The sequence below is a fragment of the Giraffa tippelskirchi genome, chromosome 4, assembly GCF_054371585.1.
Source record: "Giraffa tippelskirchi isolate mGirTip1 chromosome 4, T2T-mGirTip1v1.2.pri, whole genome shotgun sequence".
NCBI classification, from domain to species: domain Eukaryota; kingdom Metazoa; phylum Chordata; class Mammalia; order Artiodactyla; family Giraffidae; genus Giraffa; species Giraffa tippelskirchi.
The window spans coordinates 18616796-18630657 of NC_137278.1; the positions used below are offsets into that span (position 1 = coordinate 18616796).

Sequence of the window (13862 nt, forward strand, 5' to 3'; positions counted from 1 at the left end):
GGCGTAGGTCCTGGCTCTGGCTTTGTCATCTGTGTCCTGTATGTCTTTTACTGCCTGACTCTTCAGAGCCTGAGCCGCGACTGGACGCTGTGTCTCTCTTGAGTTAAGGTATTGAGTAGCCAGATTCCGAGCCAGGTGATGCTCACATTCAAGGTAGATGTTTCTGGGGAGCGCAACAAGGAGAAGTGCATTCTTGGGATATAAAACATTTTTTGGTTATCAGCTTCCTGAAGCATCTTCCATAGTTAAATCATCCCATGTTTCTTTTCCTTCTTCTATTAGATCTCTTCTCTTTTCTTGCGTGTATTTACCAGGCAGTTAGAACCCATCGAACTGTCTGATAAATGTGCACTTAATTCACAGTAACCCACATGGAATTCTGACCAGGCATGCTCTCAGCCCTGCAGGCTGATGCTTTTCCAAAATTCTTGTCATGTACAGTCTTAACTTCAAAGATGAAAGCACCATTCTCCCTTAACAAATTGTTTCTGTCATTATCGATCCCTTTAACTCATTTCTAACAGCCTTCCAGGAAATTCTATGCAAGGTAGTTAATCTGTTGCTACTGTGTGGACAGTATGTTCCATTCATTCAGCAAATTATTCATTGTGCTTTTCTCTCTAGGATCACTCTGAGGGAGTGAAAAACGGTGCAAGCAGAAAGCCTGTCCTCAAAAGAGGGGACACTGTCTATGTGATGTACAGGTCATAAGTGAGGTTTAAAAAATGCTCCCAAGGTTTCCAAGTTAAGGGGGTCCCTTCAGCTAAGGGAGGCAAAGGCTTTATGGAAGAGATGGCACTGGGCACTGTGCTTTGAGAGATGGCGGCTGCGGAGTGTTTTTGCAAAGGCCATCTGATGGGACCTTTCTTCTCCCTTATTCCTGCCCCTAGAGTAGCTCCTGTGAATTTCAGAGGCACCTGCAACAGCTCAGTCTGCAGAGGTTCTCTGATGTAGCACGGGAAACAGCACCAGGACTTAGCTGCTGCAATGCTCGAATCTTGTAAGAAAGTCGTAGACATTACCATACTGTCAGTATGATAGGAAGCTACATGTGAAGGGATAACATGCCTAATTATCACATCCCACTGTTAGGTACCTGCAGTTGCTGTAAAGGAAAGATGTCACTGTACATAATACTTTAAAGTGTAAAAGTAAGTCAGTACAGTAGACAGTCACCTCATGGCTCACTTAGTGGGTTTACCTCTGCCCTAGAACTTACCATATCTGTCCCTCTCTGTGTATCAGTGAGCCTCGAAATTCCATAATTATTTTCCAGATTGAGGGGTATATGTAGTCAGTTGTTCATTTTACGGTTATCTAATATCTAGTGTGTATGAAAAACTGCTTGATGTCCTGGATTCTAAAGATGACCTCAGTGTTCACATGTGCTTGGAAAAGAGATGTGAACGTGAATAACCTGTGAACTTGGGCAACAAGTTACCTAACCTCAAAAAAGTCTCATCTGTGCACTGGGGGCAGAAGAGAGCCAGTTTCAGAGGTTGTTTTGACTGCCAAAGAGTCAGGTGCATTGTCAGAGTACAGCAAATGTAACTCACATATCATAGCAACATGTAGTTTTGTTTGGCTGGACTTTAGGAATCTGGGTGTCATCCATTCAGTGAACATTTTTTTTCTTATTGGCCAGGCACTGTCAGGATGCTTTGGGAATGTAAAGCTGAGTGGAACATGCCTCAGTTCTCAGGAATTTCAGAATTTAGTGGAGAAGGTTGCTACTCTAGTATGTGCAGTCATAGAAGTAAACACAAAAGAGTAGAACTTACCTTAGAATGGGAAGATGAGAGAAGGTTCCCTTAGCGGACGCTTAAGTGAGTCCAACAGAACAGTTAAGAATGAGCCAAGTGTTCAGAGCCCAGAATGAGCCTGTGACCGTGATGTGAGTGAGTGCAGAGCTCAAATCAGAACCTGACACCCAAGGTGAGTGAGGGGTGGGGTGAGGAGGTGAGTCCAGACTCTGAAGGCCCTGTCCTCCCCGAGTGAGGACCTTGGACGTCACCCTGTAAGCAAGCTGTCTCAAACCCTTGGGGACTATGGACAGAGGAGATCAAGGTTGGAGTTTCTTTGCGTTTTCAATTCAGTGATAAGACTTTTTAAATTCACAGGTATACTCTGGTGGCCAGTTGCTGCCAGGAGGTTTCATCGCTAGTGTTTGTGCTTAGGTATTAAGTTAGAGCCAGACACAGGCCAGGTGAGTTCCTGGGGGTGCTGTGTGGTCAAACGTGATGCATTCAGCTGTTTAAATAGAGTAGTTATTTCTCAGACTAGGATTGGATATGTTCTTAGGGGACAAGGAACTTTTTTTTCTCTTTCAAAAAGGATGCATGTATAATTCACATTTGAGAAACATGCTGTAGGTGGTAGGAAACACGGCTGGACAGGTGGGTTGCATCACAGGCAGCTTTTGACTGCTGAGGAATTTAGTCTATCACATAGGCAGAGGTGAGCGATTGAATGCCGTTGAGTAAGAATAAATGATTACGGTTCTGCAGTGATCCCAGTGTTCAGTGCTTGCCTAATGTCAGGAAAGCAGGCTCTCTCTTTTCATTTCCTGATTTGTGGCCATTTTATTGCTTAGACAGTCCTCTCCTAGGGGCTGGAAGGAAGGTGGGTTAATTTATATAAATTTATATTAGCTTTTTTTTTTTGGTTGTGTGTTTTTGTCTGTTCTGGGGGCAGGGCACTGTTACACGTATTTAAAGTTTTGTTAGGATTTGAAACTTGTTAAATTAAGATTTGGAGGTAATAGGTGGATTTTTATCTACCTATGGTTTTTCTGTCTCTCATTAACAGTTTTTAATTCAGCACCAGTTAGGAGAAATGCAAAAAATATACTAAACACCGGGAAAATAAAATTTTTAAATGGATCACACATAATCCCTGCCATCAAGGGGCTTAGAGCAGTTCCATGGAAGACAGGTTTTCTATGGACGGGATGGGGAGGGCGGTTTCAGGATGATTCAGGCACATGACACTTACTGTGCACGTTCTCTCTATTGTGGTTACATCAGCTCCATCTCAGATCGTTGAGCAGTAGGGGACGCTTGGCTTACAGCACTCACAGGGTGACAGAGTGACCAGGGGTTCTGTAGAGGTGGCGTGTTCGGTACTCTTGTTCCTTCCTTTCCTTGACCTCGGTGATGGGTGCAGAGGCTCTTGGCCTGAAAAAGGCCACAGGGGTCCGGGGAGGCTACTTAACTACCACGTGATAGATACTAAAATGGAGCTGCGATTCTCTGGGGGTAACTAGGGAAACGCATCTCAGAGAAGTCCTTTCAGTTGTTGCTAGGTCTTTAGTCATAAGAGAGATGTCAGTAGAGAATGAAATAAAGGTTATCATAAATGGAATGAGTGAAAGTCTCTCAATCGTGTCCAACTCTTCGGGACCCCACGGACTATACAGTCCATGGAATTCTCCAGGCCAGAATACTGGAGTGGGTTGCCATGCCCTTCTCCAGGGGATCTTCCCGACCCAGGGATCGAACCCAGGTCTCCCACATTGCAGGTGGATTCTTTACCGGCTGAGCCACAAAAATAAGACCCCCCCAAAGTGTGTATAAAAAGTCCTGTGAAGGAGGTGCGAAAGTAGCATAGTGTGGAGCTGGCGTACTGGAGGCCTTGAGAACTCAGGTCCGTTCCTTCAGGCTTTTTCTCTAAGCTCTTCCATTGTCCCCGTCACCGAGGTGACGCCATGTGGCTCAACTGTCATCTCTCACTTATGAGTGTTGCTTTGAAACTTTATCATAATGTAAAAATTGGAGCCCTTAAAATGAAAAGTGTATTCCTTAAAAAAAAAAGTTTAATTAAGAAAACTTGATCCAAACTGTCGTAAGAATGGTTCAGAATGTTCTCAGTGAATCTAAAGGTGCACATTTTGAAATTTTTCTTTCCGCTCATTGAGAAAACCGTACTATGAAAGTCAGGGGAAATGGTTTTCACTAGTGTAGCAGCAATGCCACTGTCGTACGATAACGTGTAAAATTCCACCTAAATCAGTGGGAAAAATTAAACCTGTATCATCTGGCTCTCAGTTTCTTTGCTTGTATGTGAAGAATAATATGGAGTGAGTATGACTGTTGTGGTAGATTTTGGATAAGAAACAGCCTTTTTGTTTATGAAAATTAACCTAATATAACATATTTAAGTTAGTCTCAACACTCAGCTTTTGACTAAACTGCTTATAATCTTTGTAACTTTCACCTTATGAATTCTACTTTGTTAGAGCTTCCTTTCTGTGAATTAGGTAGATGAACAATATTTCTAGAACTTCTCCCTACAAATGAAATTCACTTGTTTCAGCTCACATATCTGACTACTCCCTTCAGACTGGAGAGTCAGTAAGTTTTCTGGAATTATGTCTTGGTTGGTGGTATAGAGCTTTAAGCCAACTTTTTCACTCTCCTCTTTCACTTTCATCAAGAGGCGAAGCCCCCGAAGAGCAGGCGAGTTGGGAGTTTATAAAATCTGTTCTCCGCCGTGTTCTCTCCACCTGCTGGAACGTGAACTGCTGACCATGGCTGTCTTCTGAGCACACTGGTTCCCTCTGTCTTCCTCCTCTCTTTCTTTCCATCTGAGGGGTGGCTGTGGGCACAGCAGCTGGCTGGTGAGCTGCATTGTGTGGCTGCCATAATGCTTCCTGGGAAAACCATCGTAAACTAGCTCAGGGTCTGCTTGCTTGTTGGTCCTGTGCCTGTCAACATTTGGAATGAAAAATCTATACAAGTTACTTCTTCGATAATGCAATTCTTTATTCTCTTGTTTTCATTTTCAAACTGAGTTTTGAGGACAAGATTAAATCTTTTGAAAAATTCTAAGTACATGAAAACAAAATTAGATTTTTTGAAAAGTTCCAAGCTCGTGAATTCTCAGCCAGTAATGAGGAACTGTCTTAGAAAAATGGGCTGGACAATGAAAGAGGAATCTTGCCAAGCATCTTCCACCTGTTTAGCAGGGTTGTGTGTGTGTGTGTGTGTGTGTGTGTGTGTGTGTGTGTGTGTGGTTAGGTTTTATATTTTTCTCTAGTGATTTTGGATGGGGACACTGATTGCTCATCTTTTGAGATTTATGTTCCAATTATTTGAATAGAATCTAACTTTTCCTCTAAATCAGTGGTAAGGAAATATGAAAATAGAGAAAGGGTCATTATTTGAGTTCTTAAAGATCTTTACATCATTCTGAGGAAGGAAGGTTGTGTATCATTCAGCCTACTCTCAGACTTCAGATATAAAACTTTTTAAAGTGTGTGTGTATCTGTGTGCATGCAAACATACTTGTGGTTTTTTTTTTTTAATTAGTGTATTTATCTATTTTTTAACTTTACAACATTGTATTTGTTTTGCCATACATTGACATGAATCCACCATGGGTGTACATGTGTTCCCCATCCTGAACCCCCCCCACCACTCTCCCCATCCCATCCCTCCAGGTCATCCCGGTGCAGCAGCCCCGAGCACCCTGTATCATGCATCAAACCTGGACTGGCGATTCGTTTCACATATGATAATTTACATGCTTCAATGCCATTCTCCCATATCATCCCGCCCTCGCCCTCTGCCATAGAGTCCATAATACTGTTTTATTTATCTGTGTCTCTTTTGATGTCTTGCATACAGGGTTATCTTTACCGATTAACTAAATACCATATATATGAGTTAGTATACTGTATTGGTATTTTTCTTTCTGGCTTACTTCACTCTGTATAATAGGCTCCAGTTTCATCCACCTCATTAGAACTGATTTGAATGTATTCTTCTTAATGGCTACGTAATATTCCATTGTGATACTTGTGTTTTATAGAGGAGGGATTGAATGCGTAATAGTTCATCTTTCTATCTCTTTCCCACCTTCTTTAGTGGATAGTGGAGTTTTTCTGTAATCTCAGTATAGAAAGTATTTCTCTACACTGTGAGAATGGTCTGAATATTCTGTCTTATCCAGACGTGGGTGACTTGGCCTGTTGTCCAAGGTTAAGTCAAGGCCAGCCGCCGGGTAGAACCAGCCCCTGGGGTTGACGCGGGTGAGGAACAGAACACACCCGTCTTGTTGCTGCCCCAGGACCCAGGGCAGAGCTCTGTCTTATGTCATACATTTGCCATCTCCCTGTCGTGGGTGCCACTGATGAAAGAGTGTCACCTTCCTAAATAAAGATTCCCGGACACCGCGCTTCTCCTCGAGGACTTGGTGGAGTCCCCTTGGCGAGCCTGGGCTGCGTTGATAGAGGGGGAGGGTCCACGGGGGAGGTCACACTGGTGAGATGTCCCCAGCGGCTGTCTTCTCAGGAGGTCACTTGTGTGGAAAGTGGAAATGCTGAGTCACAAAAAGGGCCTGACACTTCCTCACTGTTTCCCACGTTGTGGCGATGTGAAGGTCAGTTACGTCCCAGTGGCTTAGAGACGGCCCCTCAAGCCCTGGCCATCCAGCGGTCTGTTCACGTGAGTAGTTTTTTCAAGATACCACCACCCTCCTCTGCTCATGTGTTGTCTGTGGTGGCTTTAGCACCATCACTGCAGAGCTGGGTGGTTGCATTTGGCCCACGAAGGCAAAAGCTCTTATCAGACCCTTCTGCAGAAAAAGTTAGCCCACTCCTGGTTTACATGAGTACTTGAGAACTCCTTTATGTGTCTCGGTTGTGTTTATTCACTCCTCTCTCTGCAGTTTCCTTCTCTTGTTAAAAACCTGCGTGCTGAGCGTGTGCTGTGTTCCAGCCCCAGGAACAGAAAGGCTGGTCTCTGTCCTCCTTGGGGACGACACCAGCAGTCAGCCTGACACCCCCATCCGGACACGCAGCTCATCCCCACATGTCAGCCCCTGTGAAAACCAAACGTCACACATAAACATAAGAAGTACAGTCTGACAGACACTCTTCTCTGGTCTGTTTATCTTCTAAACTAGGAATTCTTGAGGATTTGCATGACCTTGTTGAATAGTAAGGTTGAGCAGATGCTTTAATCTTTATCTTTCCATTGATTAAATGAATATTATTATTTAATAGGACTGTATCTCTGTAAAAAAATTTTTTAATATAAAAATGCCTGATGGGATACATATAAACACATGTAAGCACATCTGAACTTCTTAAAGAAAGGAAATCATACATTGGAACTTGTTTTACTAACCTCAGAGTTTTGGAGCCAAAGGAGCTCTACTATGGCTCAAAGTGTGTAAGTTCATAAACAGTTAATTACTTGACAGCAGTGGTTTTGTCCTGGCCAATCACGAGAATGACCAGAGAGGACCTGAAACCATCCTCAAGCCCAAAACCCACCCCGGGCCGGTGGGAGCAGGAACAGCAGGGCTGGCCCCACGGTCTCCGGTACAGACTGATGGCCCGGACTTCCAGGCAGGCTGATGCTCTGGCCATACTTTGAGAACCACTGTTGCACATGATTCTTAATTTTATACAAGTAGTTAGTATGGTTACTTTAAGTGGCAACCTTACATGGGACTCTTAAAAAAGAGTATGATATGTAAAAAGTTGATTGATCAACATATTACACAAAATTGTTGTCACTAGACTTACAGAGTAGGAATGTAGGGTTCATCACCCTCAGTATAAATACCAACCTGGCACTGCAATTAAAAGTCAGCTAGGGGTGGTCTCATACAACTCTGCCCTTGACCAGTGGACCCTGGCCCATGTCACAGCACAGTTAGTGATGGAGCTGGGACCAAAACTGGGTGCTTTGATTTTCAGACCAAGGCCTTTCCTGTTGACCACATTACTGCTTGCTAGAACTTAGTATGTACAGCATCTTGCCCTCTTGTCAGTCTTTGGTTGAGGCTTAGACACGGCATGCATGTCCCCCTCAGGGCTGGCTGTCCCCATGACTGTCCGGCGTGTTCCCGTGCCGCCCTCGTCTTTCTCCTGCGGGCCTTCAGCCCACTGACTCGGAACGTCCTGTTCCTGGACCAGACACTGCACATGCTGTTCACTTTTTACCGGTATGTCTGCGTGTCTGTTGAGACAAGGTGGCATTTTTTAATGCTGAGTTAGGGATGCTGTCCACTCTCTGATCCCATGTAGAAAACTGCCAGGTTTGGAAAGAGTCGGTATTAAAAAATAGAAGTACGTATACAAGAAACTGATCGCAAGTGGTCGTGAACGGCAGAGGGAGTGGTGTCTCTCTGAAGGCTCCGTGTTTATACTGACCCTGGGATTTGGTGCCTCCTTACTTCTGCTCTGAATAGAAACTTGATGCTGGGAAGCCAGGGGAGGTTAGGTTTTAGATTGGATTACCGGGAAATCCTCTTGTAAAGGGGATATCACTTTGGGGCAAAGACTTCCTGGAATTGTGGAGGGTGAAGTGTACTTTTTTCAGGCAACTGTTTTTGAGTTAGGAATTGAGCCTTGTAGCCTAGAATGATAGAGAAAAGTTTCGATTTTCTACCAAGTTGTAAAATAAAAAATGTGACCGGTTACTGTATGTGTTCTGTTGTTTGCGTGAGCTGTTGTCTTTCTGTCTGCGATTCTGTTTGTCCTTTTTTCATCTATTCCATAGACTAACTTTTAAAGTTGGACTTACAGATTGTATATGAAATGTTTTTTTTTAAAAAAATATATATGAAAAGATATAAAGTCAAAGCCTTGAGTTTCTGTAGTAGGTCTGAAATTCACATGTGCTACTTTTGCCTATGTATCTAGATGTATGTATTTAAAAAATTAGAGCAATTTGCTCATATGCTGAAAATTAGGTAAACGGAAAGAAAAACGATAGGCAAGGTAAGGCAATGCTAGATCAAAAACCATGCCAAGTATTAAGAAAGGTGCCAACAGCTCATGGAACTCTGCTCGATGTTCTGTGGCAGACTGGATGGGAAGGAGCTTGGGGGAGAATGGAGACGTGTATATGTGTAGCTGAGTCCCTTCGCTGTTCACCTGAAACTGTCACAACATTGTTAATCAGCCAGACCCCAGCACAAAATAAAAAGTTTTTATTAAAAAAGGTGCCAAATGGAGAAAATGGATCTAGCCTACTGAGTATTTACGATCTAGTTTGGGGCTTCTCTGATGGCTCAGTTGGTCAGGCATCTGCCTGCAATGCGGGATAGCCCAGTTCGATTCCTGGGTCAGGAAGATGCCCTGGAGAAGGGATAGGCTACCCACTCCAGTGTTCTTGGGCTTCCCTGTGGCTCTGCTGGTAAAGAATCCACCTGCAGTGCAAGAGACCTGGGTTGGGAAGATCCCCTGGAGAAGGGAAAGGCTACCCACTCCAGTATTCTGGCCTGGAGAATTCCATGGACAGTCCATGTGGTCGCAAAGAGTTGGACACAACTGAGCGACTTTCACTTTCCCTTGGGACACAAAACATACATATCTAAAAATGGCATACCGTTCCAGGTTGTAAAGAAAATCCAGGGGATCGTCTAGGATAAATAGCTGGTTTGGATGCGTATGGCATCTAGGAAGATGGTACTGATGGACTTATTTGCAGGGCAGCCATGGAGACACAGGCACAGAGAACAGACTGATGAACACAATAGGGGAAGGAGAGAGTGGGACGAATTGAGAGCATAGCGTGGAAACATACACGTTACCATATGTAAAAGAGACAGCAAGTGAGAATTTGCTGGGTGACCCAGGGAGCTCAGCCCAGTGCTCTCTGATAACCAAGAGGAGGGGATGGGAAGGGGGTTCAGGAGAGAGGGGACATAACGAGTACCTGTGGCTGATTCACACTGATGTGTGGCAGAGGCCGACACAGATTTGTAGAACAGTTGTTCTCCTTAAAAAAAAACAAACTTACACACTTAAAAAAACTGCAGTACACCATCACAGGTGGGCAGGTGGGGGGAATTGCCTTAATGGATATTATCGAGGTAACTGGCTAAAATGTAATATTACTTATATAATTATCTTGTGTCAATTTAGAACTTTCCTGAATTTGGAGGAAAAAAAAAAAGCTGCTTTGGGAAAGAGAGGCAGCAGGGAATAGAAGCGGAAAGACCCAGAAATGACTCCCAGCCTTTTGCTCTCTATGCAGGGGACAGTTTAAAGGTCTGTCCAGACCTCACCTGTAAGCAAGGACAGCAGTCCCTCCGGGTGGTGGTGGGGACATGAGACCCTGTGTGTAAGGCACGCTTACACGCCCGTGTGTAAAGCTCGGTGCTGCGGGCTCCGTGTCACAGTGCGGGCCGAAGGCAGACACTCCAGGAGCGGGGCCTGGGGTTGGACGTTCAGATGCAGAGCAGCAGAGAGGAGCCGTGGGGTGCACTGGGTGGGTCAGCGGGAGGACGAGGGACCAGCACGGAGCTGGGGCAGGGCCACACTGCCGGCGCGTCCTTGGTGCAGAGAGTGGGCGCGGCCGAATGGAAGAGTGAGGGGGGCGACGACTGCTCCATCTGTTTACTTGGACAAGTCCTCAGTCTTTTCAGGGTGTCTCGGTCTCTTCTACTTGTAAACAGTACACAGACGAGTGCAGGCATGGACACCCCTCTTCGGCGTCCTGTATGCCTTCTGGAGAGCCTCTCTGTCCTTGTGACTGTCTTTCTCCTTGCACTCTGTTCCCACTCCCTACTCTCTTATTGTCATCTTATAGGTTTTCCCCGTCTTGTGACTTAAACATCTCTCTTTCTGGGTCTTGCTTTAGCCAGCAGCAGCCTGCACCAGTGTAGTAGATCTGTGTTTAGTTGTTAGGGCTGCTGGGCTGTCACTTCATGGACTGGCCGGAATCTGGAATAAGGGTCTGGGGCCTTCGAAATGTGCCAGGCTGTTTTAAAAACTGTAGTTCCAGTAATACCCACCATGTGGTGCTTATGCATCAGAAATAAATTCTGAAACGAAAGCATTGACTGGGAGCTCAAACACCTGTGGGCCGGGTATGGAGAGGTTAAAATCCAGACTCACAGGTTCGGGGGTGGGGGGACCCTGAGCATGTTCATGCTTGTGTACAGGATTGACCTGAGTCTCTCTAAGTAACAGCCTTCAGTGCCACTTCAATCATGTGACTCACTGATTTCATAAACTCCAGGATGTTGGAGCATAGCTTTTACAGGTTATCCTAGGAGACGGTATAGACACAAATGCAGGCAGATCCCCAGAGAGTTTGCAGCAGGCTCTCAAAAAGCTGCAAAGAGCACCTGGGCCCCTTGGAACATTTAAAGACGACGTCAAGAAAGACAACCGACCTCATTCACCTTCCGATTATTAAATAAGTTTTCCGGGAGGAGAATTGACAGGGGTCAAAGCTGTTATTCCTATGACCAAAAGTGATTTTAAATTAACCCTTTATTACCTCTTTTAAAAAATCTTCTTTTAAATGAGAAGACGCGCTCTCGTTTCAAACATAATCTGAATCATTTCCATGGCATTAGTGTTTTTACCAGCTGTGCAAGGGGTTACTGTCGATGCTGTTGCTTATGGAAACTTTTCTTCCATTTGCAGGTTTTCATCTCTGTGAACTGCTTGAGCACAGACTTCTCTTCTCAGAAGGGTGTGAAGGGGTTGCCTCTGAACATCCAAATTGACACCTACAGCTATAACAACCGCAGCAACAAGCCTGTGCATCGGGCATACTGCCAGATAAAGGTCTTCTGTGACAAGGTAAGGCCATCGACTGGATGTGGACACTTAGAATACACCCTTCCTCATAGGAAAAGACCAAGGCCTTTCTTATACTTAAGTCTAGTATGAACTGCGGTGTTGGAGAAGTGGTGATGCTTTTGAACTGTGGTGTTGGAGAAGACTCTTGAGAGTCCCTTGGACTGCAAGGAGATCCAACCAGTCCATCCTAAAGGAAATCAGTCCAGAATATTCATTGGAAGGACTGATGTTGAAGCTGAAACTCCAATACTTTGGCCACCTGATGGGAAGAACTGACTCATTGGAAAAGACCCTGAAGGTGGGAAAGATTGAAGGCAGGAGGAGAAGGGGACAACAGAAGATGAGATGGTTGGATGGCATCACCGACTCGATGGACATGAGTTTGAGCAAGCTCTGGGAGTTAGTGATGAACAGGGAGGCCTGGCGTGCTGCAGTCCATGGAGTTGCAAAGAGTTGGACACTACTGAGCAGCTAACAGAACTGAAGCATGTATTGCTGATAATATAAAATAGCTGATCGTAAATTAGCAGTTCATGTTTTAGCCATGCAAAATCACATTATACAGGGGAGAAAACTAATCTCCTTTTGACTGAAAAACCAGAAGGGTCGATAAGCATGTTCTGTCAGGCGTGCCTGACAGGGTGGGACGCAGGGACACTGTACAGGGACAGTGCACCCAGTCCTGGGTGGGCCCTCAGCTCGCAGGGACCTGCGGGCAGTGGCCTGGAGTTGGAGGTCTTCCTGAGCTCTGTGTCCGAGGATTCCCGGTCTGTGTGGTCACTGGCACATCTCCCTTCAGGCTGTTTGGCAGGTGGTCCGGCAGCTCACTAAGGCAGGGGAAGGTGAGCTTCAGATTCTTGCTGACAGCAGCAGGTGGGTGGGAAGCGAGAGCACGGGCCCACGTGGTGTCAGTGTCATTCCTTCTCTCTGCTGTGACTCCTTGTTTTCTGGAGAAGAGATGGGCACTTTTGCTGGGTGCAGCGCTCAGCTGGATTAAATCCAGAAAGAAGCTGGCAGGCCCTGGTGCCCTGGGGACTGGAGACAGTGGTGTCCTCCAGAATGGGGCAGAACTGTTCACTGAACTAAGATTGAAGATGACTCTGACTTTTCCCACTCAGAAATACCGGATTGTATTTTTTTTTTTCTTGCCAGTCTCCTCTTTTCATCCTGTTTGAACCTCTGTGTTACGAAGACTTTTTTAGAAGGTGCTAAGAACCCGGAAGTGAATTTGCCATAGGAGGCCTGGTGTCCTGACTTGTGCTTTGGATGCACAGAGCACTGTGTTGGCTCCAGGGGGAGAGCCTGAGACCTTCCAGGTCCAGAGGGCAGGTCCAGTGATGTTTATCGAGCACCTGCCATGTGCCTCGTCATGTATCAGTTGTATTAGTCCTCTGTTGTTGCTGTTGACAAATGACCACAAACTTAGTGGCTTGAAATGACACGCTTCTGTCATCTTCCAGTTCTGTAGGTCAGGGAGTCTGACCCAAGTCTTACTGGGCAAAAGTCAAGGTGCCGGAAGCCTGATTCCGTCTGGAGTCTCTCGTGGAGAACCCGTTCCCCTGCCTTTCCGCTGTCTAGGGCTGCCCTCAGTCCTTGGCTCGTGGCCCTGCCCGCCTTCCGAGCCATCCTGCTCCCTCCACCTCTGGCTCTTCAGCTGTGTGGACACTTGTGACTCTCCCTGTCTTGCAGTCAGCCCAGCCTCCTCCTCTTGCTGTAGAAGTGATGGAGGCCCAGGCTCTGGGCATCAGACGTGGGCATCTCTTAGGGGCCTCATTCCTCCTCCTTTCCCCCCAGCCTGCTCCCTGCTTTCTCACATGCTGCATCTTAACTGGTGGCAAGTCACATCTGCTCCGGAGCAGAGGTCTCTGACCCCTACTCAGATTTTCTTCCTTCATGCCACATTCTTCCTTAGAGCCAAAAGAAAAACGATCGTTATGTCCATGTCCTTTTTCTAAAAATTCTAGGGAGAGGTTCAAGTTTTATCCGTTTAATTAAAAACATTTTTTTTGGCATGTGCTCACCATCTTTCCCTGTATGAAACTATGTAGTTTTCATCTCTGGAAGATCAGTTTGGATCTATTTTATGTCTTCCAAGACTCTGCTTACCATGTTCAGTTTTTCCCACAGGCTTTTTGAGCACATGGACCGTGGCTTCGGTAGCCTAGCCGTGGATTCCCATGTCAGTTCTGGGTTATTGCGGTGGTTCCATCCTCCACCTCACTCGGGGTTTCCTGGCTCCTGGGATCTTACAGGACCCCAAAGGCTGTGACCTTGACCTTGCTGGCTGTCGGTTGTGCCTGTCAGCCAT

General features: G+C 45.7%; 1 protein-coding gene across 7 annotated transcripts in view; it reads left to right on the forward strand.

The window, feature by feature from the left end:
- Positions 1-13862, forward strand: part of GRHL1 (grainyhead like transcription factor 1) — a 52282-nt gene that overhangs the window by 22654 nt on the left and 15766 nt on the right. For all 7 annotated transcript variants that reach the window (XM_081596470.1, XM_081596472.1, XM_081596466.1 and 4 more), the window contains exon 9: positions 11396-11554. In XM_081596470.1, the coding sequence (XP_081452596.1) occupies positions 11396-11554 (159 nt within the window). The remainder of the gene's footprint in view (positions 1-11395; positions 11555-13862) is intronic.